The sequence below is a fragment of the Strix aluco genome, chromosome 9, assembly GCF_031877795.1.
Source record: "Strix aluco isolate bStrAlu1 chromosome 9, bStrAlu1.hap1, whole genome shotgun sequence".
NCBI classification, from domain to species: domain Eukaryota; kingdom Metazoa; phylum Chordata; class Aves; order Strigiformes; family Strigidae; genus Strix; species Strix aluco.
Genome location: NC_133939.1, coordinates 26,667,873 through 26,695,343, shown reverse-complemented (window position 1 = coordinate 26,695,343; position 27,471 = coordinate 26,667,873). Strand labels below are relative to the sequence as shown.

Below are 27,471 nucleotides of genomic sequence, written 5' to 3'. Positions count from 1 at the left end.
GACTACCTCGCATCGTGGGGCTGATGAGGGTCAGCCACCCACCAAAGGCAGCAGTTTGTCACCAACCAGTAATTACTGAACAGTGGAGAAGGGGCAAGGTCAGCTTTGTCTGCAGGTGAGACCTTATCAGGAGTTCACATGTATGTCTGGTGACCTGTGTTTAGGGTGGTGTAAATCAACATATAGCAGCGCAACCCCCCCAGCAAGACAGCTGTGGTCAGAGGAAGGAGAATCTGTCTTGCAAGGGGAGCTGAGCTGGCAAAATGAAGACCGAATAGGATGCTTGTCTCCCATAAATACCTTAGCAAATAAACGCCTGGGAGAGAAAAGAGCTAGTTAAGCTGATGGACAAGATTTTTACAGGAACAAATGAACATAAAGTGGTCATGAATACATTTGGGTTAGCAATTAGAGATGTTTTAAGTAGAAAAGGTAGGAGGAGGTGAGCCTGACTGCTTTTAATTTCCAACCAGGAAGGATGGCTGCTGTAGCTCTAGTTTGGACAGAGAAACTATAGCATCATGAGGGTATTTACTACAGCAGGGGTAGCTGTGTTGCAGGTGTGGAATCATCCTCGCTGACTCCTTGGGAGCTAATGCATTGCAGAGCCCTGAAAGGCTGCACAGAAACACCCAAACCTAGCAGTGTGGTACAGCCTTCAGCATGAAGGCAAACGGATGTTATGGAGTGTTGTGGCATCAGATGAAGTGGTGAGATAGCTGTTCCGCGGATGAGATGTGTGGATGTGGTCAGCAGTGGCTGTGATACTTGTTTAAGAGGATGGGCTATACAGGATATGTGCTAGAGTGAATTCCCCATTGGGTTATTCAGGGGTGGCAAGAACAAATATCTTTCTCAAGCCACTTTGAGTTCTCCTTCTATAAGTCAATGCTGTTTCCAGCCCTAACTTTCCCTGCCATGAGAAGGAAATTTTACTCTTTACCACTTTATATTTTTTCCGGTGTAAAGGCATGGTAGCCATGAGCAAGAAAATTAACTTGATAAGGCCCAGTTCTCTTTCTTTAGGTGCTCTAGAGGTCATGGCAGATAGGAGGGGAGACCCTACTCTTTACAGCCTTGCAGTGAAGGTCTGGAAGGTCCACAGCCCATGTAAAGCCCATACTGACACTTCACCAAGAACATTGCTGCCATCCCAGATAAATGCATCACTGTGACTTTTTCAGATGAGGTTCCTGGGTGTCCTGGGACATCTAGAAAATGAAACAGTTCAAGTCAATTTTTTGCCATAGTGTTTAACAACTTGGAATAGAGCTTCATAGGATAGAGTCTGTTATTTACTAAAGTTATTAAGTCAAACAATAAGAGCCAAGTGTGTAGGAAAAAAAAAAAACACTAATGAGTTATTTTTAGCTTTTCCTGAAACCTGACTGTAACAGGAAGGAACAGATATGTCAGTGGAAAACAAGTCAATCAGTGGTTGCCTTATGTCCTGAAGATCTTTCCTTTACAAACTTATCTTGTCTAAGGATTTGCAAGGCTGCTATCTTTATTCAAATTACTATGTTTTACTAACATCTACCCTATAATTTGTTGTTTGCTTGTTGTCATGTCACAGAGTATTACCAGTTCTGCTCTATGCTGTAATCATTCTCAAATTAAAGCTTTAGATGCTCCAAAAGCCTTTATAATATGCAGGTTTAACACATGCTGTTTGATAGTGATTTCATTTAATTTAACCAAATAGAAAAAGAATCACCAAATAACTCAGTATTTCATATCGGCAAGGAACAAGTTCTTGCTTGAAGCTAAATCCTTTGTAGACCGCAAATTGTCAAAATGCAGAGCCAAGTTGTCAGCCTTGAAAGTGTCACGTAGGATGAAGTGCTGCTGTCCCTTGGAAACCTATTTGCAACCTATCGTGTTGAGAGTCCAACAGAAAATTTCAGTTCTACATCCTTAACAGTGATTTTTTTTTTTTTTTTTTTAATACTGTCAAGTCAGACTCTCAGCCTGAAGACTTGAATGGTTATGTTCTTAAGATGGCAGGAGATGAAATAAGGGAATCTGAAGGTGTTCTGGGGCAACATCCTTCTTTGCCAAATGGTGTCACAAAATGCCACTGACTACACAGAAAAGTGAAAATTGGAGGAAAGTAAAAAACCTATCTGTGGTGGGTTGACCCTGGTTGGATACCTGGTGCCCACAAAGGCTGCTCAATCACTCCCCTCCTCAGTTGGGCAGGGCGAAGAAGACATAGCAAAAGGCTCATGGGTTGAGATAAGGTCAGAGGGAGATCACTCACGAATTACCGTCATGGGCAAAACAGACCCAACTTGGGGAAATCATTTTAATTTATTACCAATCAAATCAGAGTAGGATAATGAGAATAAAACCAAATCTTCAAAGCACCTTCCCCCCACCCCTCTCTTATTCCTGGGCTCAACTTCACTCCCCATTTCTCTCACTCCCCTGCCAGTGGCACAGGGGGACAGGGAATGGGGGTTGTCATCAGTTCATCACCCGTTGTCTCTGCTGCTCCTTCCTCCTCAGGGCAGGACTCCTCACACTCTTCCCCTGCTCCAGCCTGGGGTCCCTCCCACGGGAGACAGTTCTCCATGAACTTCTCCAATGTGAGTCCTTCCCACGGGCTGCAGCTCTTCACGAGCTTCTCCAGCGTGGGTCCCTCCCACGGGGTGCAGCCCTTCAGGAACAGGCTGCTCCAGCGTGGGTCCCCCACGGGGTCACAAGTGCTGCCAGCAAACCCGCTCCAGCATGGGCTCCTCTCTCTACAGGCCACAAGTCCTTCCAGGAGCCTGCTCCAATGTGGGCTACCCACAGGGTCCCAGCCTCCTTCGGGCACATCCCCCTGCTCTGGCGTGGGGTCCTTCCCGGGCTGCAGGTGGGTCTCTGCTCCCCCGTGGGCCTCCCTGGGTGCAGGGCACAGCTGCCTCACCATGGGCTGCACCGCGGGCTGCAGGGGAATCTCTGCTCCGGGCCTGGAGCACCTCCTGCCCCCCTTCTTCTCTGGCCTTGGTGGCTGCAGAGTTGTTGCTCTCACATGTTCTCACTTCTCTCTATGGCTGATGTTTTCTGTTGTGCAGGTTTTTTTCCCCCTTCTTAAACACCTTATCCCAGAGGCGCTACCACTGTCGCTGATGGGCTCGGCCTTGGCCAGGGGTGGGTCCATCTTGGAGCCGGCTGGCGTTGGCCCCATCGGACATGGGGAAGCTTCTGGCAGCTTCTCACAGAAGCCACCCCTGTAGCCCTCCCAGTACCAAAACCTTGGCGCACAAACCCAGTACAACACCCCGTATTTAATTGTATCTATAGGAAATAGAGGTCTTTCTCTCCTACTCCCTTCTCCTGCATAGCTATATATATGTGTGCAGTTAGCCACTGGAAGAGCAAAGCAGCAAGATCTAGAGGAAAACACCCTCAACCCTTCCCCAGGGTTACTGAAACCCTAACTCTAGTGCCAGTGCTAGTGCTCTTGAACTGATCTTGACTTTCTTCCTGCTTCCCTGGTAGAAGTTGGCTTGTAGAGAGCTTGAGGTGGCCAGTGAAGGAGATGTTGGGCTGAAGGCGAGTGAGGAGTACAGGTTGTATGTCTCAAACTGGAGAATAATTAATAAAATGCTAAAGCTGAATTAGAGCTTGAATTGTAAGGAAATAGGCTTAAGTTTTAAAAAGTAGAACTAAGCAGAACTCTAGAGGACACAGTTTCAAAGGTGTCCACCAAGTTTACCTATGTAATGTTATTCACCAGCATGATGGTGTAACTAGTACTCTGAACTGAAACCTCAACCTTGTACAGGATATCAGATTTTGGTATGAAAACTCTATCTCTTAACCTGAATCAGACCTTTCCAAACAGTCCCAGTAGGTCTACTTTGACGTGTGCAAAGTCTTTATTTGGGCAAATACATCATTATGCTTCCAGCAGGTAAGTGTTCCAGAAATAAACCCATAAAACACAGTGAAATCTTTGAGGTGGAGACTTCTGCAGACACTTTATAAATAGTCTTTCTAAGTACTTTCCATTTAGCATGGCTTATCCTTGAAATGGTATGTTATTGTTCATGAAAATAAAAAAATCTTGATGTACAACATGAATGGCATATGTTTTTAGACTGAAGGAGGTCTTCTGGGGCTCTTCAGCATTTATTTCCTCCAGAGACTCTTAAATACACATTGTTCCATGGTGAACTCCACCGTTGTATGTGTTTATGGGTTCACGCATATTGGAGTGCTAATTGCTATTGTTTAGAGCAGCTCTTGAAATCTGCTCAGTTACAGTAAAATAAGAATAAAATGTACTTTTCTTGTCCTACTTCCAAGAGCCCAGCTTCCCGCTGTTTAAAGCATTGTAGCCATACAGCAACAGAGAAAACAGCATAGAGAAAAACAACAGCTTTACTATACACCAAATTCTATCAATTTTTTTTTTCCAGTCTAATCTCTTACAGCTATAGTAATCTTCATTGTTAGTTGTAATTATGGCAGGTAAGATCATTTTCAGGCAAAAACGTGACCTTTAAGTTGACAGTCTACTCAAATTGGTTTCAGTGATAGACCCCTGCACAAGTGGAAATGAAGGATGCTCACAAATCTGTCAAAATGAGAGAGGAATTGCTAAATGCAGGTGTCATCCAGGGCATTATCTTTCTGCAGACAGAAAGTCCTGTTTAGGTAAGAAACTATGGACTATTTGCTGGGAAGAAAGATATTAATCAACACTCTGGCTTACTGAGCTTTGAATGGAAAGGAATATTTTATACAAATATATGTATGCATTTTGAAACGACATTTCTCTCTGTAATATTTATTTCAGCCAATAATGGCAATTACTCTGTGATCTCTTAAATCATGCTTTCTAGCAACTGGATTTGTAGATGCTGGAGTGTTATTTTTGTAGGGTCCCTTTAAAATAATGCCCCAGATACGGCTCCTGGAAAACTGGTTCAAGTAACACTCTGAACCAGGTCACTGAAAACCTATTTGGAATTCAAAGGGCTTTTTAGCTGGAGAACTGTTTCCATATTAATAGAGAAACTACTGTGAAGGAAGAAATCATGAAGTGTAATATTTCCAAAGAGAGGAGCTCAAAAAGTTAAATTCCAAAGTCTTGTATTTAGTCTGGGATTTTCAAAAGGATCTAAAGCATTTCTGACCCAAAATGTGGGGGGAATTAGAGATCAAAATGGCTGCTTTTCTCTTTCAATATGATGCTTGGATGCTATAAAGTTTTATGAAGTAGAAAGCACTTGTGGACTTCATGGTGCACAGATTTTTAACAGCCTTGTCAGCATCGGGGTACGTAATCAAACACTAATTTTAAACTCCTTTTGAAAACTTGGCCAAAATTTTGCCAATGTTTAAATTGTTGTCTTATGTATAGAGTGTGTTGAGTGCTTCGCAAAATACTTACTTTCTACCCTGAGTATTTTACTCAGTTGCCTGTAAGCCCTTCTGCAACTAGCATTGCACACCTCAGTGATTCCCCCTCTCTTACTGGGATTGCTCATGAGTAACGTTACTGAACAAGCAAAGTATTTTTAAGTAGTGTAGAAACTTCACTGATGATTCATAGATGGAAACAGCAGTGGGTTTAATACTAGGGTCAGCATGCTACTTGTTTTATCTTGGATACATGTTGAGAATTCTGTTAATTTATGTGTAAACTACAGCACTAGGTAACCTGCAATGTTATATATTGGCACAAATTTTCTTCCCAATCTCATGGCAACAGTCTTTTGAATCATTAAGCATCATGTCTTACCATGGATATACAATTATTGTTTTTTCTCCTGGAAATTATTTGATATCTTTTGCAAAATTCAAGCTGGTATTTGACTCTTTAGAAACTAAGCTAGAAGGAAACAGAGGGCAACTAAAATGTCATACTTTAGCTATTAGCTGTATTTACAAGATAGGAAAAAACATGTGTAGGATGGTGGCCGTGCTTCAGTTTTCCAACTTTTTCTTCTTCTATTTGAAAAAGCCAAAAAAAGAACATTTAGAGAGTTTGCCGACATATTCTACTTGCAAAGTGACAATTAATTACAGAAAAAGGAGAAATAACCCATTTTATTCTAAACAGCAGCTACTCACATTGCTGCTTCAGAGAAGCTGTCATTTATCCTGAAATTTTCATGAGTCAGTGTGTGGTGTTTGCACTGCCTGCGGCCTCTTTTTGCAAGTAGGCTGATTGCATTTGTAAAGCTACTTGTATTCAAGTAGAAGGGGCCATGAGTACGGCAGTGGTTACAGCACATATAGAGGAAAAAGAACCCGTTAGAAAGTGGTTTGCTGTGGTAGAAGGTGAGGGGCTGCACACCAGACTCTTCTCTCCTGTGTGTGAGACTGACCCAGGATCATTGTGATGAATAATCTGTATTTTGCAAGTGAAATGTCAGAACAAGAGAGGGAGCAGGAGGTCGGTTAGGGGTTTGCCATGTGTAAGATAATGACAGTCTTTGCAAGGAGGCTGGTGTTTTCTGCAGCTGTGCTCAACACCAGCAGTATTTGGTGTAAGCTTTTGTTGTTGTTTTTTCCCCAAATGTTATTCCTTAATAATATTTTCATGCTCTTCCACTAAGTTTTTAGGAAGATGGATGCCTTTAGTGACATTTAACTCCAAAGTACAGACTAGCGAGTGTGAAGCTAAGGAACAGACTGCTTGGCAGAGGACTGGATGAAGAACAGTCTCCCCACCTACAGCTCTTCACCCTTTTTCTTTTCTTAGAGGTGGGGTGAAACTCCTCTGATTAAAGTAGGTGCCTCCCTGCTGGACTTCTGTAGAAGCTACAGGATTCAGGGATGTGACAGAGAAGATCTGTCTCCACTGTAGCTGCTGAAACTCAGACACCACTTAATCCAAATCATTTGACATTCAGAAAATAATCTGCTATTTCCAGCTCCATTAATTTAAATATAATGGCACTGAGGACCTGGTAGTAATTCTAGGGTACTGGGAGGTAGGACTTTTTTCTGAGTTCTTCATGTGTTTTCTTTTGCCACTGCTCTTGTTACAGGAATAATAAACAAACTGCTTTGACTGATGTTGTGAATATAATGTTTGATATTGTAAATACTCACATTGAGAGGTTCAAGGCCAGCAGTGTTTAGAAAAAAAAGATTATTCTGGAGAATAATGCTGTGGTTTCAGCATTCCTGGATTCCTCAGATGCTATAATTTGTACACTAACATCAAGATGCTCTTTTCAGTGGACAGTTGGAAATACAGCCGTGTGTGTGTCAAGCAGTATTATTTTTTGTTTTAATATCCAAATGAATGTCTCTGCCTTTCTCTCTGCTTCGTAGACATTGATGAGTGTGCAGAAGGGAGAGCCAGGTGTGCTCATCGTTGTGTGAACACTCTGGGATCCTTCACCTGTGTCTGTAATCCTGGCTTCGAGCTGGGGGCTGATGGAAAGCAGTGCTACCGTAAGTGACACTTTTACAGCTACGCATTTCAGCCTATCTTATCTGCAAACTGCTATGCTTCATTTTTAATTCAGTTGGATTAGCACTCCCAGCAAAATAAATGTATGCAAAAGCTCAAGCTTAATACTATTTTCTTCATCTTCTGCTACTGCTGGTTTTGCAGTTTGATATGTTCCTAAGCCTCTGTTCAGACATTAATTATTGCATTTCAAAGAGCAAATAGCCCTGATGGTTTATCTTCAGAGTCTGGTGAATTCTATTCCAGAGTGACCAAAATATTGCTATTCTATGAAATGTATTAATTCCTGCCCTCCTCTTCCCAATCTTTTTATCTGCTGGATCTGATGCTAAAGAAAACCAATGTCATGTTCTGCTCTTGTTTTTATCTGTCTAAATTTACTTATGTTTCTCCTGAGATTATTGACACTGTTAAGTAGATACTTAAAAAAAAAAAAAAAAAAGAAAAGGAAAAAAGCAAGATTTGGGATGAAAAAAATACTTGAGCAACTAAAATTTCCCAAACTGAAACGATGCTAAGCCCTGTTGTCTTCCTTCACGTACTTCTTGCCAGCAGGGTTTCTTAATCAACGTTACTTTTCTTGAGAAGGGGACTGACTCCCAGCGTGGTTAGTTGATCAGTGATCCCTGGGCTGTCCTTGAGGGCAGATTTAGATTAATAAAGGAGGTGATGTGGAAGAGTTGGTGTTATTATGGACCTAACGTAAGCTCACTGGAATGCACACAAAGGCATGACCTGTTTTAGCGAAGAGGTGGGCAAAGATCATTCAATCTAATAATACTGTGCAAGAACTTTCAGCAGAATTTCCTTAGGAAAATGTGCTTCATGCCAGAGAATGAATGCTTTCTTTAAGAATGTGTGTGTGTAAGAAATACTTAATAAAGATGAAAATCAGTTTCAAATCATTAACATACATTAAAAACAAAAAACAATTATGTGAGAGACATCCTGGAGAATTATTTCATAGGTGATGGGGAACTGTGAGTAGTGCAATGGGAGAGGAAATGCAATTAATATGTAGACACAAAATGATCTGTTATGGGGATAAAAAGGTGGTTTAGACCACTTAAATTTCATCATGATTTTCTGATAATATTTTTTCTTGATGTTCAGCAAATCTCAGGGGATGGTGATTCTCTGTGCCTTATGTACAATATTACAGAGCAAACAATAAAAATAAAAACATCCTGCATATATTTATGATCAGGATTATCCCACTGTTTGAGCAAATTACAATCTTTGTTTATTCTTTCATTTCCCCAGTGGCATGGGGAAGAGCTGTTATTCCAGTTTTACTGATGAAGAACTGAGACAAAGTAAATGATGAAGATAATGTATTAAAGTCAGATTCTGCATTTGATCGGCTTGGTTTCCTAAATCCCAGTTTAACACACTGGACAGGAGACTAGATTTCTTCTCCCTGGTGCAAATAATGATACCATACATGAGATGTAGCCCTCAATATATGTTGTCCTAATTTATACCCGCTTCCAGCTAGACTTGCATTTCTTGTCGGCAGGCAGGTTGCTCTCTGGGGGCACAGAAAGGGGTAGGATCAGAGTCACTGACACAGATGTGTCCATGAACCATGGCAGTGGGGAAATTCCATCCTTCTGTAACAGATCTGATGGCCATTGTGCTGAGATGGGATGTTTCTGGAAGTACAGTGGTTCCTTGAGGGGAGGGTGTTTCTGAGTTCTCCTACATAGTGTGGGAAATTGATTCCTCTCTAAATAGCTCTGTAACAAGACAATCCAGTTAATTCTTCAAGAGAAACTTTATAACTGAGTTTATAGTTTCTTTTCATCCTGAAGAAATCGTCTAATGAAGTACCTGGGTGGGAATGAGGTGGCCAGATGTTCCCTTTCCTATATGAGCATTTCCACTGGACCTGGCCAAAATGTTGTGAGGACTGTCCAGTGCGACCAAGTGCAGGAGGGTGGGGTGGTCTGTCAGGGCAAAGGGGGCTGGTGACAGCATCGTACCACCACCCAGTATTAATTGTAGGGGGACAAAGTCTCAGCAGAGGAGCTGCCACGTGCTCCCTTGAAGGATGTCCAAGGGTCAAAATCTGCTGATTGTTTTGCTTTGTTGTTAGGTGTCAGGCTCACCAGCAGGACTTAAAACTATGACAGTTTAAAGGCATTTGTGTTTGGTGGATGTTTCAGAATGCAACTCTTTTGCATTCGCACACAAAACTAAAAGCTGCTTTTTGGAAAACAAGCAGTGTGGGTTGAGCTGGACCACCTGGTTCCTTTCCTCCTCTGGGGCAAGGGCAGAACTTGCCATTGCATTCAAACAGAGCACAAATCTCAGGAAACCTGTAACATTTTTGTAGCAGGCAGACTGCTGAAACAGTGAGCCAGCTTCACACTACCAAAGTTGAGAGCATCCACTGTTATGACACAAGGAGACAGATACCCAGAGTTCAGTGACTCCAAAACGTGCTCTTCTTGGGTGTGTGTGGGAACTGAGTTTACATTTTCTGCTACAGCAGTCAGCTTATGGATGCTTTTTTACAGAAGGCTTATTCTCCAGTGACTCTCCCCCATGCTTGCTTTTTAACATCCTTTTGATTTATTTCTCCACAAGGCATCGAAATGGAAATTGTTGATAGCTGCCAGGACAGCAATGGTGGCTGCTCTCACCACTGCGAGCACACAACTGCGGGGCCACGCTGCTCCTGTGACGATGGCTATCACCTCGATTTTGATGGCAAAACGTGTGCAGGTAATTCATGGCCAATGCTGCATCTCCGCAGCAGGAGGGAGGAGGGGTGGTTGGTCTCTCTGCAAGGGCAGCCTGCGGGAGAGCTGTCACTCAAGTAAATACCTTCCCATCGCCTTCCCCTCTTCTACAAGTTTTAATTAATACCGTCCTCTGGCGCTTCCTCAGCCACTGCTCCAGCTTGCCTTGCTCTGCGTGTTTGCGGGGATTATTAATTAACAAGGGGAAGGAGTTCTGCCTCCCAAATGGAAGATGACACTTTGGTGCATCTCCAGTTGCTGTGGCCATATCTGTCCAGCCCAAGCATCACTTGCCTGAATTTTTTTTCTTCCCTTCCTCAGTCGGCGGCTGGGAAGAGGGTTGGCTCTGGCTGGGAGCAGTAGCACTGCTGTTCTGAAGTGCTTCATGTGCAAACTCGACTTTATGTTATGAAAGTTGCTGTATTTCTATCAGATTTGCTCAGTGATGAGATTGCATTTCTGGCTGTGAGAAGTCTCACTTAGGAAGTGAAAGCAATAGAGTTAGATTTGTTTTTATTTCAAGAGAAGAGCTTAAAAATTCCTTCATGTTTTAATTGATTTTACGATGTGATTTTTTTTTTTTTTTTTTTTTTTTTGAGGCTTTTGCTATGCAAACTGTATCTTATTCTGGTTTAGGCTTGCTGTCACTATGCCATTAAAATTTTAAAGAATAGCCAAGAAGAGGGGGGGAAAAAAGGAGCAGGCATCACAGAGCAGTATAGTAAGATGTGAGGAGAGGTAGAAAGCGGGAGCTCTGGTGAATGTGAGAGGCATTACAGACAAGAGTCTTGCAACAAAAAAAGCCAAGTGCAGGAGAGAGGAAGGAGCAGGGGAGTAGGGAAACACTGAGGTCTGCAAGGGCAGTTGATGCCGGAGCTTAAAAAGGAAAAGAAAAGAAGGTCAGGGAGGCAGATTTGGACCCAGAGCCTCACAGGGGTGGGATGGGTTACACAGTCTTGTTTGTGCACAGATTGGAGGAGGCAGAGCAGCCTCCTGCCCGTGCCCCTGCTCAGTGACCTGCTGATGGAGATTTCAGAGGGAAGCAGTTACTCTGGGAAGTGAGAGCACAGGGGAACAGTTTGGCAAGGCTGAGGACATGAAAAGCTGCTCTTAACAGCAAAAATCTCCTTTTTGTTGGATGCACATTTCGCATTCCTACACAGACAAGGGGCTGTTGCAAGACCCCAGAGCAAGGTGTCGTCTGACGTACTGCAGAGGAACTCGCCTTGTGACATTTCTGGAAAGCGCTCCGTGTTCAAATAACCCACATTAATCATTTTCGTGCTGACCTCCTCACCTCGATTGATTAATTACATTTTCTTTCTCCTCTTTCTCCTGTCGGTGTTTCCTAATAATGTTGGTACTCCTTCCAAGGTTAATTGAGACACTGACCTTTCTCATCTGCGGCTGCTCATCTGGGTAACGTTCAAAAGCGTTTTGCAGACTCAGCATTGACAAGGTGGCCCTGGAATGGCCACCGACCTGCTCAGCAGGCTGCAAGGGCTGAGATCAGCTGAGAGCCTGTAGTGAAAAGATAACAGCTCGATTCTCATATCTAATCACCAGAACAGCGGTGTCGACGATACCAATTTCCAGATGGACACAGGGGAATATAAGACAATGGGCAATTAGTTATCAAAAACTAAATTGCACCTAGCAGGTTGCTGATGTGCAGCAAATGCGTTGGATCAGAGCGTTGTTTCAATGTAGTTTGCATTGAATAAGATTGAACATAAAAAAGCCCAAATGGTTAAATGTAGATTGCTGTTAAATAGATGGTATTTTTGGGCTGGTGAGACCTAGTTGTTGTCTGTTTTGTAAATCACCTCGTGGCAGCTAAGACTTGCAGAAAAGATGGCTGTCCCTGGACATGGAGGGTATTGGGTGCTGTGGGACAAGGTAGAAGACAACCGCTGTCAGGATTCAGACAGCGTTTCATGTGGGTGAAGGGAGAGGAGGACCTAGAAAGGCACGTGCTGAATAGCACAGTAGCAATGGAGCAAAACCATAACAGCAGACCAGACTGTGTCCAAGGGCTGAACGAGCTGCCCCTTCCTTGCAGAGCTGGACGAGTGCGAGACCGGAGAGTCCTGCTGCTCCCAGTTCTGCATCAACTACGCGGGAGGCTACGAGTGCGCCTGCAAAGCCGGCTTCCAGCCCAACGCCGACGGCTGCACCTGCGACGGTCAGTGCTTTCATACCGGTGGGTCCAGCTAACCGCAACAGTGGGAAGAAGAAATGCTGTCAAAGCTCATCCCAGGGCTTTGTGGGCATTTCCCTAATAAGACAACCAGTGACTATATGCCAGCTTTGCTAGTAAGGTTTTACAAATGTATAATTTCCACTTTGTAAGACTGGAATACAGTAATAACCCAGCATCCAGCATGGAGAAGCGGGGCTGTGGGAGACAAGCCAGCAGAGAGGAACTTTTCTTCCTCTCTATGAACACTGTATATTGATGTGTGTTAAAGACTACTTCCAAGAAAGCAGAGCCCTCAAAATAACCAAAGGATCAACTGAGCTTAACAGTTTAAGGCAGCTGTTTTCACTTGTGACAAAAACATAGGTGCAATAAGCTATTCCATGTTGCCCTGAAATGTTTTAATACAACTAGTATTAGTGAGAGATGGAGAGCCCCAAAATACTGAGAAAATCAGGTTTTCTTATGCACAGAATAATTTTTCAGATGCAGCCAGGCACAGAGTTCACTCTCAGAGAACAGGTACTTGCACCTAATCAGAATTTATATCTGTTTTTTCTAGATGTGGATGAATGTCATCTTGATAATGGCAACTGCGACCATTTCTGTGTTAATTCTCTGGGGTCATACGAATGTGCATGTAAGGAGGGTTACAGGCTTGGTGTTAACAGACGGTCCTGCATCAGTAAGTTATTTTTACATTTCCAAAGCCATTAAAATGTTTCCCACTGATTTAAAATATGAATTTCACTGAAATTTTCACAGATCCTGGGATCTGGGGAGCCCAACCTGAGCCATCTCTGAATGTGGCCAGGGTAGAGCTACGTGCAACATGTGGATCCCAAGTTCATCCTCAAGTAATGGGTTTGCCAAAGATTAATGGGAGATGAACACTTAAATCCCCTGGACATGTTTGAAAACCTACACCTCATGTTTTAGAAATAAATATTATTTTGACAGTTTTCTTGTACAACTTGATGAGGTTTAACATCCTGTGGAAAAAAAGGTAGCCAGATTCTGCTTTGAACCAAGACAAGTTTTCCACTAAAGTCAGCGGTGTGATTCTGGATTTCTGCCAGTGTAACCAGTACAGAGTTTAGCCTAGCAACTTAATTTTATAACCAAGTTTAGCACCTGCTAAACCTTGGACAGAGTTTGATATTATAACCAACTCCAAAAAGAAAGCCAACTGATTTCCCATCATTTTAAGGCTCAGATTTTAGCTTTTCTGAAAATAAATTGGACAGCCAGCTTCACTCTATATTTGTCATCTCCAAAATGAGCTAGAGTAATGACCTTCATTAACTAAAAATAATCTCAAACTTCAAGAGAGGAAAATTAAACTCTCCATTTAATTTTTTTTGGACTCTTCAGGACCAGAGTTTATTTCCAGAAGAAAGGAAAGGGAAAGGTTTCTTTTTTTCCCCCACCCTTTTCTCTTTTTTGGATAGCAGAAACTCTGTTTCTAAATACAGATGAGAAAATGAATCAGCTGTGACTGCTGTGCAGACTGCACAGGGTTGTAGGTGGAAAATCTACCAGCATAATAAAAAAAAAAAAAAAAAAGAAAGATGTAAATGAGAGGAAAGTGTCAGGGAGGAAGACTCGGGGCCAGGTCCTGATGGCACGTCTGTGTGTCCAGCCCTAGGTGGGGAAGAGGTGGATGCGGAGGAGGCAGCGGGGTTCGCTGGGGCTCCGGGGCTGCAGTTCAGAGGTCCCCCCCAGCTCCTTCGCTACACGCTTGGTGCCTTCTACAAGGATGAACACCCACGAGGAGAGCTCACCCTGGTGCACAGGGTCGGTGAGTGAACAAGCGTCGCTTTTAGCCCTCACAGCAAACTGGGGGAGTAGTCTTAGATAGAGGATTTGGGGTGAGAGTGCTGCTTGGCTGGCTGGGAGCAGAGGAGGGATGAGCATTAATCCTGCTTTCTGCCTGTCCTCCCCACCAGCAGGGAGGAGGCATTGCCACATGTCCCATCCCAAATGGGACACGTTTGGGGAACAGGGAGGCTCCCCGGTCACAGATGCTGCTGCCTGGATGTGGCAGGGAGGAATGTGGAGGGGGGGCATGGGAAAAGTGAGCAGCACAGCAAGCCAAGGGATGGGAGGTTTCTTGGAAAAACAGGACATCTGTATAAAGCCCTGGAGGCAACAGACAGAGAGATTCTCTTCATCCCAGGGGTGAAAGGATTGTGTGGATCACTGCAATGCACAAAATCCACTGAAGTTGTTCTACTGAGAACAGGCCCTTGGGAAACGTTTCCATTCTCCTAGGGCTAGGAAAAGGGGGTATGAGGGCATCTGTGCCTGTTTACAAGCTCTTTTATAATAATTGGAGGGTTTTTTGCTTAAGATATTTGCATTCTTGTTTGTGGAAAAAACAACCCTCTGGAGATTCAGGTCCCTTTTGATGCTTCAGGCGTGTTCTCTGGGAAAAGCATGGACTCATCCACTCAGAGCTCAGGCTGGCCAAGGGCTTGGCACAACTGCTGGTAAACAGAGCACATGAGCCCACACAGTCACAAGAGTGGGTGCAAAGCAGCTTTACACCCCACCTGGACTTTGCATGACTTCAGTTTTTCCACCTGAAGGTGAAAACTTCACCACTTAAAGAGTATTATGAGCTGAAACCCTGTGCTTGCTTTCTGATGAGTGCAGTATATGCTGGTGGGTCACCAGGGAGAAATGAGATTTTTTATTTTTGTTATGTATGTCCTGTGATTTTTATATGAGCTCTAATTACTCATCCGAGGACTGTGCCCTACAGGCAAAAATCAGGAACTGGTCTTGGCTTTAATAAAAAATTAACTTATTTTTATGAACAAAACTGTTAAGACCTCCCAAATCTCATAGCATCCAGCCGGACTCAACGACACTGATAACCAATTGGGAAATGGATAAATGAGATAACCACAGGCAAAGTTATCAGGCCTAGAAACCACAATCAAATATTTATTGACTGGTTTTTGCATGTTTTATTTATGTTTAGCCACACAACTTTGGATATTATCAGTCATAGCTGAGCGTCTGCACTTTTTCTGAAGCTGAGGCTTTGCAGCACGTGAGGGTTTGTAGGAAAAGGTGGTGGAGGAATTAAGCTTTTAATGGTTTAGTAAGTTCTTTTACCTCACAAATGTTGATATATTCCTTATACTTTCAGACATATTTTTCTGCTGCTCTCTGTATTATAAAAATACAGCTTTAAACAATAAGCTGGTGTAAGTAATTAACTATATTCTATAGATTTAATAACTTTTTAATGTAGAAGCATGATGTTTTTAATGGTAATACTTCTCCTGAAGTATGAATTCATAACCCGTTCCAAGCAGGAGCACTGGCATTCTGAATGTCTCTGAAAGCTTGGCCATTTGTTCAGCTTCAGAAAAGGAACAGTTGGGTGCTGAGACCTAGAGGAAATCTGGCCTGACATAGAAAATTACTGGTGAAAAGCAACCAGCCTGCTGGCTTACTGTTAGCTGAAATAATCTGCCAGCTCGCTTTCAGGTGTTGTTCAAAATCCCCTTCCAAAAAGCCTCCAGCCACAGCCATAAAGCCTCGAAGGCAATAAACTGACCGCATGGATAGGATCGTAATGTCACTGAGATATTTTAGCAGAGAGTAACATTTATGTTCTATGCCTTTCTCAATAGACCCCCCAAAGTGAGAACAGGAGGATGTGCATGTGTGTGCTGGTATTTGGGTGCAAGGGGAAAAGGAGGGTGGGGAAGGTGAGGGAGGAATGCTTTTTCATATTAGGTTTCCCATATAAACTAACCCTTTTTTCATATCCATGAAGAAAAAAGGAAGTGTTGATGTGTATTATGCTTTGTTTTCCCAGAATAACACTCAAACCATGCTGTTAAAAATATCACTGGACTACACTTTAATAGCAAGTCATCCACCTACTACAACAGAAGAACAAAAAGGAGAGACTAGCAAGGAGAAGAGATTCTCTCCCAAGAAACACTTTTAATTATATATAATATTATTAAACATTAGTGCAAATTCACTTACGAAGGCAAAATATTTGCTCTTTAAAAGTAGTTTTAAGTGCTCTTTGATGGGGAATCACAGCATTTAAAGGAGTATTCCAGCTAAAGTCCCAGATTTCCTTTCAGACTCTAAAATTTGAAGAGAAAAATTTGGTAATCTCCATTTGGGACCATCTTTTGGGACAACTCAGTGATATCTGTAAGGCTAACAACATTAACCCTTTTTGTGTTGTTGTGATTTGTTGTTGTGATTGTTGATGTTGTGTAGGTTTCTTTTTCCACTTGTGCATCTGGAACTATAGGTAAGAGCTTGTGCAAGCATTTTGTCTGGATGCTCACTAAGCCTTCTGTATTCTTTTCATTTCAGTTTGCCTTGATAACACTTTTGGCAATGACTGTAGCTTGAGCTGTGAGGACTGTCTGAATGGTGGCAGATGTAACAGTGAACACAGTGGCTGTGTTTGCTCACCTGGATGGACTGGCGTTATCTGTAATGAAAGTGAGTACAGTGTGTTTGAAAGGTGGGGACTTTGTCCTAGTGCTGTGACACTGCAGATAGGTAGGAAATAGGAATAACCTGGTGTACTTTTAATCTGTAAAGCTCTCTAAGGAGCACAGCTGCCTTGTAGATCAAAATCTTATTGTAATGTGGCATGTGAAATAGAAATTGTAAGGGATGCTACGGTATGCAATACAAACCCTCAAGCAGCAAGGTCTCTGCCCTCAATGCAGTGCAGAACCGTACCCCTTCCTAAGTATTTGTGTTGATGTTCGTTCCCATTCACTCTGCTGCTGAAAAGTGCCAGGGTTTGCCTGCCATGCTTTGCTGCACAACTTGCCTTGCTGACTTTGAGAAGTCTGTTCTGGCAGGTGGTGTGACAATCTGAGCGGACGTAGACTTGATTTTTCCTTTATAACATTCCAAGACATTGCCTTTTTTTTTTCTCCTTCCTTGTGTTGGTAAACTTGGGCCTGTTTTATTTCTTATCATTCTTTTTATTATTAATTTAATTTTCTTGGGATGGTTAATTTTTAATATTGGAAATTTTATTTTTTGGAATTCTCTTGCCAGGTTGGCCAGTGCCCTTTGTAATAGCTTTCTACTCTTCTTATTCCTGCTTCCTGGCAGAAGATGTTTCTGGTTCAGAAGTATGTCTCAAAACCAAGTGGAAAGATAGAGCGGCAGTTCCTTGATGTACCATGTGCTGCTCTTCAGCTGCAGTTCGGCAAAACTTGTGTTGCTTGTCTGAGACTTCACACAGCAGTCCCTCTGTGTGTTTGAGATGGGTCCCCACATTTCATGGTGTATGGCGTGATGGCCCATCACACTCAGAAAGCTCGTGCTATCACTGATGAGACAAATAGATGATGAAGAATTATTACTTAGCATTGGTAGACAGCAATCTTCAGGTTAATCGCCATCAAGATTGTTTAGGAGGCATTGCCATAAGGACAGAAATATAGAAAAAACAGCAAATGATTGAAACCAAGTCTTCCTGTAGTTATTCTGGGAGACTGATCATGGATTTGGTTTGTAAACACTGGGGACAGCTGCAAGAATAGGAATGAAGAGGATTAAAATGATAATTTCTAGTCTTCCCAAGACAGTTCAAGCTATCAAGTTAGGATATTCTTACTTCTATTTATGGTGCTCTAGTGGTTCAGGATAGATTATAAAAAATTCAATCCAGGACACAAATTCTTTAGTTCACTTCATAAATGGTAATAGTAAATTTTTTTGTCTATATTTACAGTAGATATCCATGCATGTAATCTGGTGGAATTCGCCTCTGGAATTTAAAGAACTTTAATTGGAGTGTGTTATTGAGCCAAACCTGCAGTCTGATGAAGTAGGCATTGACAGTGATAAATACAATATATAATCTGTATGAATTAGTCGTATGTAATTGCTTTCACTCTTTTCTCTCGCTTTGTTAATATACAGCATAGTTCATGGGTTTAGGGTAGGCTAAACAGTTGAGAAAACTGGAACTAAATTTCTGTAATAATCACAGAATGGTTTGGGTTCGAAGGCACCTTTAATGATCATCTAGTCCCCCCCCCCTGCCATGGGCAGAGACATCTTTCACAATAATGCACCAAAGAAGCCAAATGGAAATTGATGTGAAATGTCAAGTTTCTTAATGTACATTGATAAAATGTCAGTTAAGTCAGATGACTCCAGCAACTGTATTTACTCAGCTAGCTCAGGCTGCAAACAGTGGAGCAAGGCTTCATTTCACAGTTTGTTTTACGCTGGTGCGATTAGATTCTTTAGGAAAAAATCCTGTGCTGTTGTGGATCCATTTCTGCCCTGATCATCTGGGGAATTTAAGAGACTGTGTTAAAAAAGCACAATGTTATTTTTATGATAGTATTGGGGCGGGGGGGAAGTTTAAAATAGTTATCTCCAAATATTCAAAACTGTACTCTGATATTTTACACTTTGTACTTTATGGGCAATGTTTTTTGAGCCTCATGCATTGTGTGGAGGGCAGCATTTGCAGGGGAGAATTTGGATACATCACATTTTACTTCACATAAGTAAGCTTGGTTAAATCAGCTGTCCTTTTAAAATTATCTAGTAAATATTAGATGGATGTGTATTACCTTATATAAAAAGAATATGACTTTGTTTAGAGCCTGCTTGACTAAAGGGACTCTTTTCTTTCTCAGTTTGGATGACTGGAGTCTTATTTCTCTTCATTTCTAGCAAAGAGAAAGGATTTCTTGACCCATTCATCTTCCCTGCTTTCTCTGCAGCTTGTTCCCCCGGGACGTATGGCAGAGGCTGTGCCAGCATTTGCAAATGCCAGAACGGAGGCTCCTGCGACCCTGTCACGGGGCAGTGCCGCTGCCCGCCCGGCGTGCACGGCAAGCTCTGTGAGGATGGTACGGCTCCCCTTGTCCTGCCAGCCCTAGTGTGTGCCTGAAACCTCACCACTTCTTTCCCCTTGTTTCTATCTAGATGTAACTGTGCGTGGTAAATCTTAGGGACTCCATTGTGTGAGATGTACTCTAACCCTGTGGCTTGCCTTGCCGTAGTTTTTGTTTAAATAATAGGCAAGACAAAGGGTAAGAGAAAACAAGTGCCTTGCAAAGATGAGCCCCAGTTCAGCGACAAAGTCAGTGTGGTCTTTTCTGTAGCTTAACAAGAAGAGAGCTGATTTGGTGTTCACGTTTTAACACTTAAGAGCTGATGCGCTGTTGTGTTTGTGCACTCAAAAGGTTGCCCAAAAGGACTCTTTGGGAAGAACTGTAACAAACCATGCAACTGTGCCAACAATGGCTACTGCCACAGACTCTATGGAGCCTGCCTGTGTGACCCCGGGCTCTACGGGCGCTTCTGCCATCTTAGTAAGTCCCCATAATTTTTCAGATCTGTTTATTTAACACATGCACAATGCAATGGTCTTAAAAACATTCCACATCATGTATAAAATGAGCAAAGCTTTGGGTTCTGCAATGAGCTGGGAGTAGCAGGAGGACACAACTTTTGATATGTGCCAGGAAGCCCCAGAAACTTCATCAATCTTTTTCTCTAGCAATTAATCTTTGCCATAAGACTGAGATTTAATGATACACAAAGGTGAGAACTAGTGGTAGGATTGGGTTGGGGGTAGGCAGGTTAATGTTAGAGTTCTTGGTGAGGTTAAAGCCTGGTTGGAGCTACTTAGTGGCTGCCAATATGGTTGGAGTGGGAGCTGAGAAGCAGGGTTGGTTGGGGCAGGATGAGGGCAAAATGTTAAATGGGAATAAAAAGAATCAAAACAAAAATGTTACAAAAGAGATGGTCAAGTTTCTTTGCACTTACACGTTTTGTTTGTAAATTCTATACAAGATTGAAAAATAGTTGTGGGGTTTTTTTTCATGAAAGCTTTTTTCTTGGAGTGTTTCCAAATATTTTTTTATTCAGAAACTTAACTAAATTTTCTTTGAAACATTTCTGGTTCTTGCATTCACCCCATATTGCTTGAAATGGAATGAATTACTTAATAAAGGAATCATGTAAACTATATTTTACACACCCACACATTAATAGGCACTGTCATAGGAAAGTGGATGTATTTGCTGAAAGTAAAATGAATGTTTTGCTTTTTGCAGCAGTTGCATTCTGCAGCAGTGTGCAATTTCACATAACTCATGCATAATTACAGAGCTAATGATTCCTTTTCATCTGGCTGCAGCCTGTCCCAGGTGGGCCTTCGGAGCTGGCTGCTCGGAGGAGTGTCAGTGCGTGAAAGAGCACACGCTGGAATGCAATGCGAGGAATGGGACTTGCACCTGCAAGCCTGGTTATCATGGCAAAAAGTGTCAGAAAGGTATAATAGAAAGCCACGTTTCTGATGTCTGCTTATTCCTTTGTCCTAGCATTATTTCTTATTCTTCCTCCCTTCTGCTTTGTTCGGCTGCTGCTGCTACTAATATATTCATATTCTACTAATTATTTTGTCTGTGGTTTTTCATCCAGCAAACACCATGAGTGTCTGCTATCACAGGGCTTACAGGGACATCGAGGGGAATGCAGCTTAAGAATGCAGGAGTTTTAGCCTGATCAAATGACAACAGGACTCTAGAAATCAAATTCTAATACAGCCCTAAATAATGAAGATTGTGGGAGTTTTCACTTTTGTTCTTTCATTTTTCTGCACAGACAGTAAATAAGTGGTAAAAACTGTTTTATGGCAGCAGGGTTATTTGTAAACGGTTTCAGTAATGCTACTTTCCTTCAAATTTGCAGGTCTTTGAATTCAACTCATTCTTTGTAGTTTTTGGGGGTAGCTCAAAGAGAATTGTATTCCACATTCATGTTTGCATGTCTCAGTAGCCCTCTCCAGACAGTAATGGAGTAACGCAATAAAGATTCTCCCTTCAGATTCCTCTCTGGGCAGGCAGGAACGTGTCGGATTTATGACACTAGTTCTGGGGGATTTGGTGGAGAATAATAGTGACAATATTTAATGTCTTTAGCATTCTTGGTGACATGCTCAGTTCTGGGGGAGAGCATCCCTCGCCCAGCACTGGCTTTGCACCAAGGCAGAGAGCAGCAGAAGGTACAGACAGATAAGAAGAGTAATTCTGTAATGGCTGTAATTGAATATATCCTTAAGTATTCTGCTGCTCTGTTTCTGGGTTGTATTTAAGCAGTAACCTCTTTGAAATGTCCATGCAATTGTTTAATAAGTATTTACACTTCGTTATCAGCACCTTTTAACCATACACTATAATACGTTTTCTGCAAGTTTCTGCCAAATTATTTTCTGACTTTTGTTCAGTTTTCTTAACTCTTCCTTTTTCTTATACATGTTCTGTATCTACTTGCATTTTTCCAGAGTGCCCACCTGGCTTTTACGGGGCTGGTTGCAGACTGAGGTGCAACTGTTCTACTGATGTTTTGTGTGATCGTGAGACAGGCATCTGCAAACATCCTTGTCCACCGGGCTTTCATGGAGAAAAATGCCATTTATGTAGGTACTCACTGCATGTTTCCCTGGGAGGTGCACTTTGGATGGGAAAGCTTACTCAGGAAATTTAGGTTTAGATATAGAAGTTGCAAATAAAAGGGTACATTTGTTGTTCATATGACTTGGCAATTCCCCACTGAAGCCAAACTGATATTTGGAGCCTGACAACTGCTGTGTCACTCTGCTTGCAAAGGTCGAGGCAGAAGGCTGAGACCAGTTACTAAAACTAACATTTGTCCAGGTAGCTATAGTTCCTTTTAAAGCTTCAGACGCAGATTTTCTACAGCTCTGTTGCAGTTAATTACAGACCACCAGTCACTGAGACACTGGTGCTAACATTGATCGCTTTGTACCAGCACAGCTCAGTTTAAAGTTGCTAGTGGCAGTGCCTCCTAATGTCTTCAAAATGCTTCCTTATACTAACCATATCTTTGGTTTTCTTTTGACCAGTGTGTCAGCCGGGGAGCTTTGGGGTGAACTGTGGGCAGAGATGCAGCTGTGGAGAAGTACCATGCGATCCGAAGACAGGACAGTGTATTTGCCCAGCTGGGAAGACTGGTGCTACATGTGAGCAAGGTGTGTTAGAGATTGGACTAGGGTAGTGAGTGTCTTGCTTTGGAAGACATGATAAGAAGTGGAATTATTCTGTTTCCCACCAAAACTGCTGCAATGCAGTATGCTTCATTTGCAGAATGGAGAACATTCCTTGGTGCAGAACATAATGACATCAACCACATGGGATCACTTGTAAAGGAGGGAGCGTGATTCAGTTACCCTGACCTATCTCTCTGCTCCAATTAATAATAGTGATTTGTATGCTGGGCTGGGTTTATACAAGTTGGGTAGAGATACCAGGGCACCACAGCAGCTCTGAGTTCCAGATCAGAGCTTGGGACTGTGCTGCGACATGCACACAATGTGCCTCAGGAGCTGTGGAAGGGCCTTGGCCAAAGACAGTTATTGTGGAACCATCCAGTGAAGGACCTGGAACAGAGGAAGGAATTAAACAGGAGAGCATTATTGTGGGTAATTAAGTAAAAGGATGAAAAAAGTCTCAGGGACACGGAAGTACCAAGGGGCCACAGGATGCCCCTCTACCACTTGCAGAGCTCTGGCTGTTGAGAACCTGAGGAGCGTCTGCCCTGCGTGGACCCAGGTTGTGGCTCACTGCTCCACAGAGCAGGAACCTGACGAAGGAGGTGGAGCTGTACAGGGACCTGGCCTCCACCTCACATCCAGTCCCTCTGGACTGTATGACCATCCTGACCCCCCCTCAGCCCAGAAAAATACAACAGCAGCCTTCCCCTCCTGCATCTGTCTGGAGATTACCGTCCTCTGGAGATTTCCTTTGCTGAGTACAATAATTAATTTTTCAGATATGTCCAAGTACTCCTGACATATCTGACTGTATCAGACACCAAACCAATAAACAGATGCACCACGATGAAGTCGGAAGAAAGCCTTTGTGTCTCTCTTTAGATGCATTCTCGTGTGCTGCAGTACAGAGGAGTGTTGACTCTTTCAGAAAGACGGCGCTGTAGGTCTGGAGAGATAACAATCCAGCTTAGTTTTACCATTATTTTTAGATTCTTCAAGGTAACAGCAGAAATCTGTAACTATCTTGAAACAGAAAATGACACTGGGGACATCTCATGTGCTTTTTTTCCTAGATTGCCTGGCAGGCTGGTGGGGACCAGACTGCCAGTTCTCCTGTGAGCCCTGCACCAACGGGGGCCAGTGCAACAGAGAAACTGGAGCCTGTGACTGTCCCCCTGGCTACACCGGGGCATCCTGCTCTGCAGGTAAGTCCTCACATCAGCCTTCCCCATGAAAAGAAAGTCTGATTTCTGCCTTGTTGCTTTGTGAATGCTGGTTATGTTAGACACATTTATCCAAGGCAAAGGAATTCAACTTCAGGAGTTCCCCAGGTTGGGTTTGACATTATTTACCAGAAGGATGGATGGATCCTGATGTGCAGGAGAAGTACCCCAAAGTCACTCAAGCTATTCCCACTTTACAGGACTCGGCCCCAGACACCTAGTATACAAATTACACATGTTTCTTTCATTCTGCCATTTTGATTTCTGGCTTCAGCTAATGCATGTTTTAGGGGGGCGAGCTGTTGCTGTCTTGTTTGAAAAGATCAGTCTGTGCTCGAGTTATTACCTTGGTGAAATTGCAGTCTGCTCATCTTGTTTTCAGCCTGCCCCGATGGTTACTATGGACAAAATTGCCTGCTGTTATGCAGCTGTAGCAGCAGTGCTCAGTGTCACCATATCACCGGAGAGTGCACATGTCCCCCCGGCTGGACTGGCCATGACTGCAAACATGGTAAGTCAAATGCATATTCGCTCTACAGGGCACATGGTATCTCCCAGGGACGTAACTGCAAATGTAAGAACCAGCTCTGTTTGTTCTTAGCCTATTACAGTTTTTTAATATACTTTTGCTAATCTTATTGCTTCTGAAATTGTGTGTTTATGGGTTTGCACAGCCTGGGTGGTTATAATCCTTAATTATCCAGGTTCAAAGTATTGAAATAGGTGGCTGATGAAGCGCAAAGTATTGATATAAGCTCTTATTTCAACACTATGGATCCCTTTGCCCAGTACCATCTGTCCTGTCAACATCTTGACTGACAGACAGTTTTGTTTTTTCATTTTCAGTGCAGATTAGTTTCAAGATTAATTCTCAATTTTTCATTTTGTTTAGGGGAGATTTATTCAACAAGTGAGTGGCATGTACAGTCGTGTGTCTTAAGGTCACTTCTTAACTTGTGAATATAAATGCTGAGAGAAATGCTGTTCTCTGGAAGAGCAGGGCATCCTTCTGTTGACTTTAGCATCACTCTCCATATTGATGGCTGTGTAAAAGTGCAGATTTGCCCTTTTTGGATAGCACCATATAAATGTTAAGCCATCCTGCTTGATTCTTTCCTTTTTCTGTTTCATGTCTTTTCTGCTTGATTCATTATGATCCCTCTTGCAAAAAAAACAGCGGAATACAAACCTTTTTCTAAACTTGGCCTTAAACACATAAAATCATTTAAAATAATTGCCGGTGTTGACAGCAGTAAGTTTTGGACCTGGCTTCTCAGACCTGGTACTGAAGAAAACTCTGGGAAAAGCTGAAGTTTCCACCCATATGCGTATTTTTAAAATCAAACCAGTTGGTAATGTGTGGAGCCATTTAGATAGTTTTCCGTAACTCCCTAGGCTGCCTAAAGAATTAAGAGATCATGGCAAAGAAAAGCTTTTATTTCTATTCAGGAAAAGATATAAGAACAGTTGTTTTGCAGAGAATTCTCTCAGTAAGGCAGCTCTTCAACTATTGCAGACTGGCCATGAAACAGATGCCCAACTCCAAAACCAGGTTTCTGTTGCCCTAATTGGCACTTTCATCTTTATCCTTACAAGAAAGGAAGGCAATGCTGTGCTTCAGCTCTGGTACCTTGTCGTAATCGTGTCAGTGTTATGTGATTTTTAGAATGAAAGCAGTAAGTTGCTTTAACAAAGACTGTGAGATTTCTCTGTCTGTGTCCATGTTGCGTTTCCCCATATTTTGAGGAAAATTTGAAGGATGCTCACAAATCTGTCTTGTTTTACCCACTAGCTATTCTAGTTATGCAGATTTTTGCTAAGTGAGTCAATAGCTGATATTTTATTTCCATGAAATTATGCATTTGTGACTGCGGATTGATTGATATGGATTGACTATGAATGATTAGTTTTATGTGGATGGCATAATATCTGCCTACGGACCCCTACTTTCAGCTGAAATAAATCAGCAAAAATTGTATTTATTTCCATTGATTTGTGCCCTATGCTGCAGCTGAGAGTCTAGTCTAGAGCGCCTGTATTTTAAGGAGCCATTTTGCATCTTTTCTGTTCTCTCATTTAGATGTAAAATAACCTATTAGCCGAGCTTGAGGTTGATTCTCAATGCAAATACTGCTTTACATTGCAGCCTGCAATAGCGGTCATTGGGGACAGCATTGTGAAAACACGTGTGTCTGCAATAACAGTGACAGTAGCTGCGATCCGATCACCGGCTCCTGCTTTTGTGAGCCAGGGTTCACTGGGAAACACTGTGAATGGAGTAAGTTGCCTCTTTGTCAACACAGGGAGTTTGCAGAACTGAGCAGCGGAAATTGTTTTTCCTGATAATTCCCTCCAGGAAGACCTCCAGGCTGTACTGCCTCCGGTCTGCCCAGCGCGTCGCAGCGCTCTCAGGTTTCATCAGGGTTAGATAGTTTCCCTAATTTGGATTCCAGAAAAGTTATTTTCAGACTTGTTTTGGATTCAACAGCTATTTTTAATGTTAAGACCTTGTGTGAGTGATAGGATTGATGTATATTTGGCTTGCAGCATGAAAGTTTCCATATTGATTTTATTTATCCAGTTTTAAGTCCACACTTTTTTTCATAAATCTTTTTTTAAAGCCAGGCATATCAAAATGCTTCATGTGTACATAACAGAAGCAAAATCAGGAAGATTTAGGGTCCTTGGTTTATTAACAACAAAAATGCGCAATGGTCTTACCAGAGGCCCATGATCTCCACTAATCTGTCTCAAACAGAGGTCAATAGCAGATGCCTTAAGAGGATAAAAACAGGCATATAGATAATTCCTGATATGTTTCCCCAGGTTTCATCAATTTGTCACTCAAGAGCTTCTTGAGACAGAAACAGTATCTCTATATTTAATACAACTTGATTTTTTTCCCAATTAATGTGCCTATTTCCTTTTTGATTCCATGCAAACATTTGGTATCCTCTTCATCTTATGGCAATAAGGTCCATAGTTAAGTTGCTATTATTATTATCATTATCATTATTTATGTATCAAAGTCAACATGGCTTCACTAAGGGCAAATTGTGCCTGACAAATTTGGTGGCATTCTATGACATGGTTACAGCGTTGGTGGGTAAGGGAGGAGCAACTAACGTCATCTACCTGGACTTGTGCAAAGCATTTGACACTGTCCCACATAACATCCTTGTCTCTAAATTGGAGAGGCATGGATTTGACAGATGGACCACGCAGTGGATAAGGAATTGGCTGGATGGTTGCACTTAAAGAGTTGCGGTCAACGGCTCAATGTCCAAGTGGAGAGAGCAGTGACGAGTGGCGTTCTTCAGGGGTGGGAGTTGGGACCAGTGCTGTTCAACATCTTTGTTGGCAACATGGACAGTGGGATCGAGGCACCCTCAGCAAGTTTGCCGACAGCACCAACCTGTGTGGTGCGGTCAACACGCTGGAGGGAAGGGATCCATCCAGAGAGACCTGGACAGGCTGGAGAGGTGGGCCTGTGCATGAACCTCATGAATTTCAACAAGGCCAAGTGCAAGGTCCTGCGCATGGGTTGAGGCAATGCCATCCACAAATACAGGCTGGATGATAGGTGGATTGAGAGCAGCCTGTGGAGAAGGACTTCGGGCTATTAGTGGATGGAAAACTGACTATCAGCTAGCAATGTGCACTCACAGCCCAGAAAGCCAACTGTGTCCTGGGCTGTATCAAGAATAGTGTGGACAGCAGGTCAAGGGAGGGGATTCCCCCACTCTGCTCTGCTCTCATTAGACACCCATGCAGTGCTGTGTCCAGCTCTGGTGGCACCAACATCAGAAGGACCTGTTGGA

General features: G+C 42.6%; 1 protein-coding gene across 1 annotated transcript in view; it reads left to right on the top strand.

Annotated features, from left to right (window-relative positions):
* Window positions 1-27,471, top strand: part of LOC141927411 (uncharacterized) — a 200,770-nt gene that overhangs the window by 139,995 nt on the left and 33,304 nt on the right. Inside the window, exons 8-22 of the mRNA XM_074834607.1 lie at window positions 4,528-4,650; window positions 7,285-7,407; window positions 10,019-10,156; window positions 12,236-12,358; window positions 12,936-13,058; window positions 14,022-14,174; window positions 16,733-16,864; window positions 19,129-19,257; window positions 19,594-19,722; window positions 20,553-20,687; window positions 21,699-21,833; window positions 22,281-22,406; window positions 23,501-23,632; window positions 24,033-24,161; window positions 25,797-25,928. Coding sequence (XP_074690708.1) covers window positions 4,528-4,650; window positions 7,285-7,407; window positions 10,019-10,156; window positions 12,236-12,358; window positions 12,936-13,058; window positions 14,022-14,174; window positions 16,733-16,864; window positions 19,129-19,257; window positions 19,594-19,722; window positions 20,553-20,687; window positions 21,699-21,833; window positions 22,281-22,406; window positions 23,501-23,632; window positions 24,033-24,161; window positions 25,797-25,928 — 1,962 coding nt within the window. The remainder of the gene's footprint in view (window positions 1-4,527; window positions 4,651-7,284; window positions 7,408-10,018; window positions 10,157-12,235; window positions 12,359-12,935; window positions 13,059-14,021; window positions 14,175-16,732; window positions 16,865-19,128; window positions 19,258-19,593; window positions 19,723-20,552; window positions 20,688-21,698; window positions 21,834-22,280; window positions 22,407-23,500; window positions 23,633-24,032; window positions 24,162-25,796; window positions 25,929-27,471) is intronic.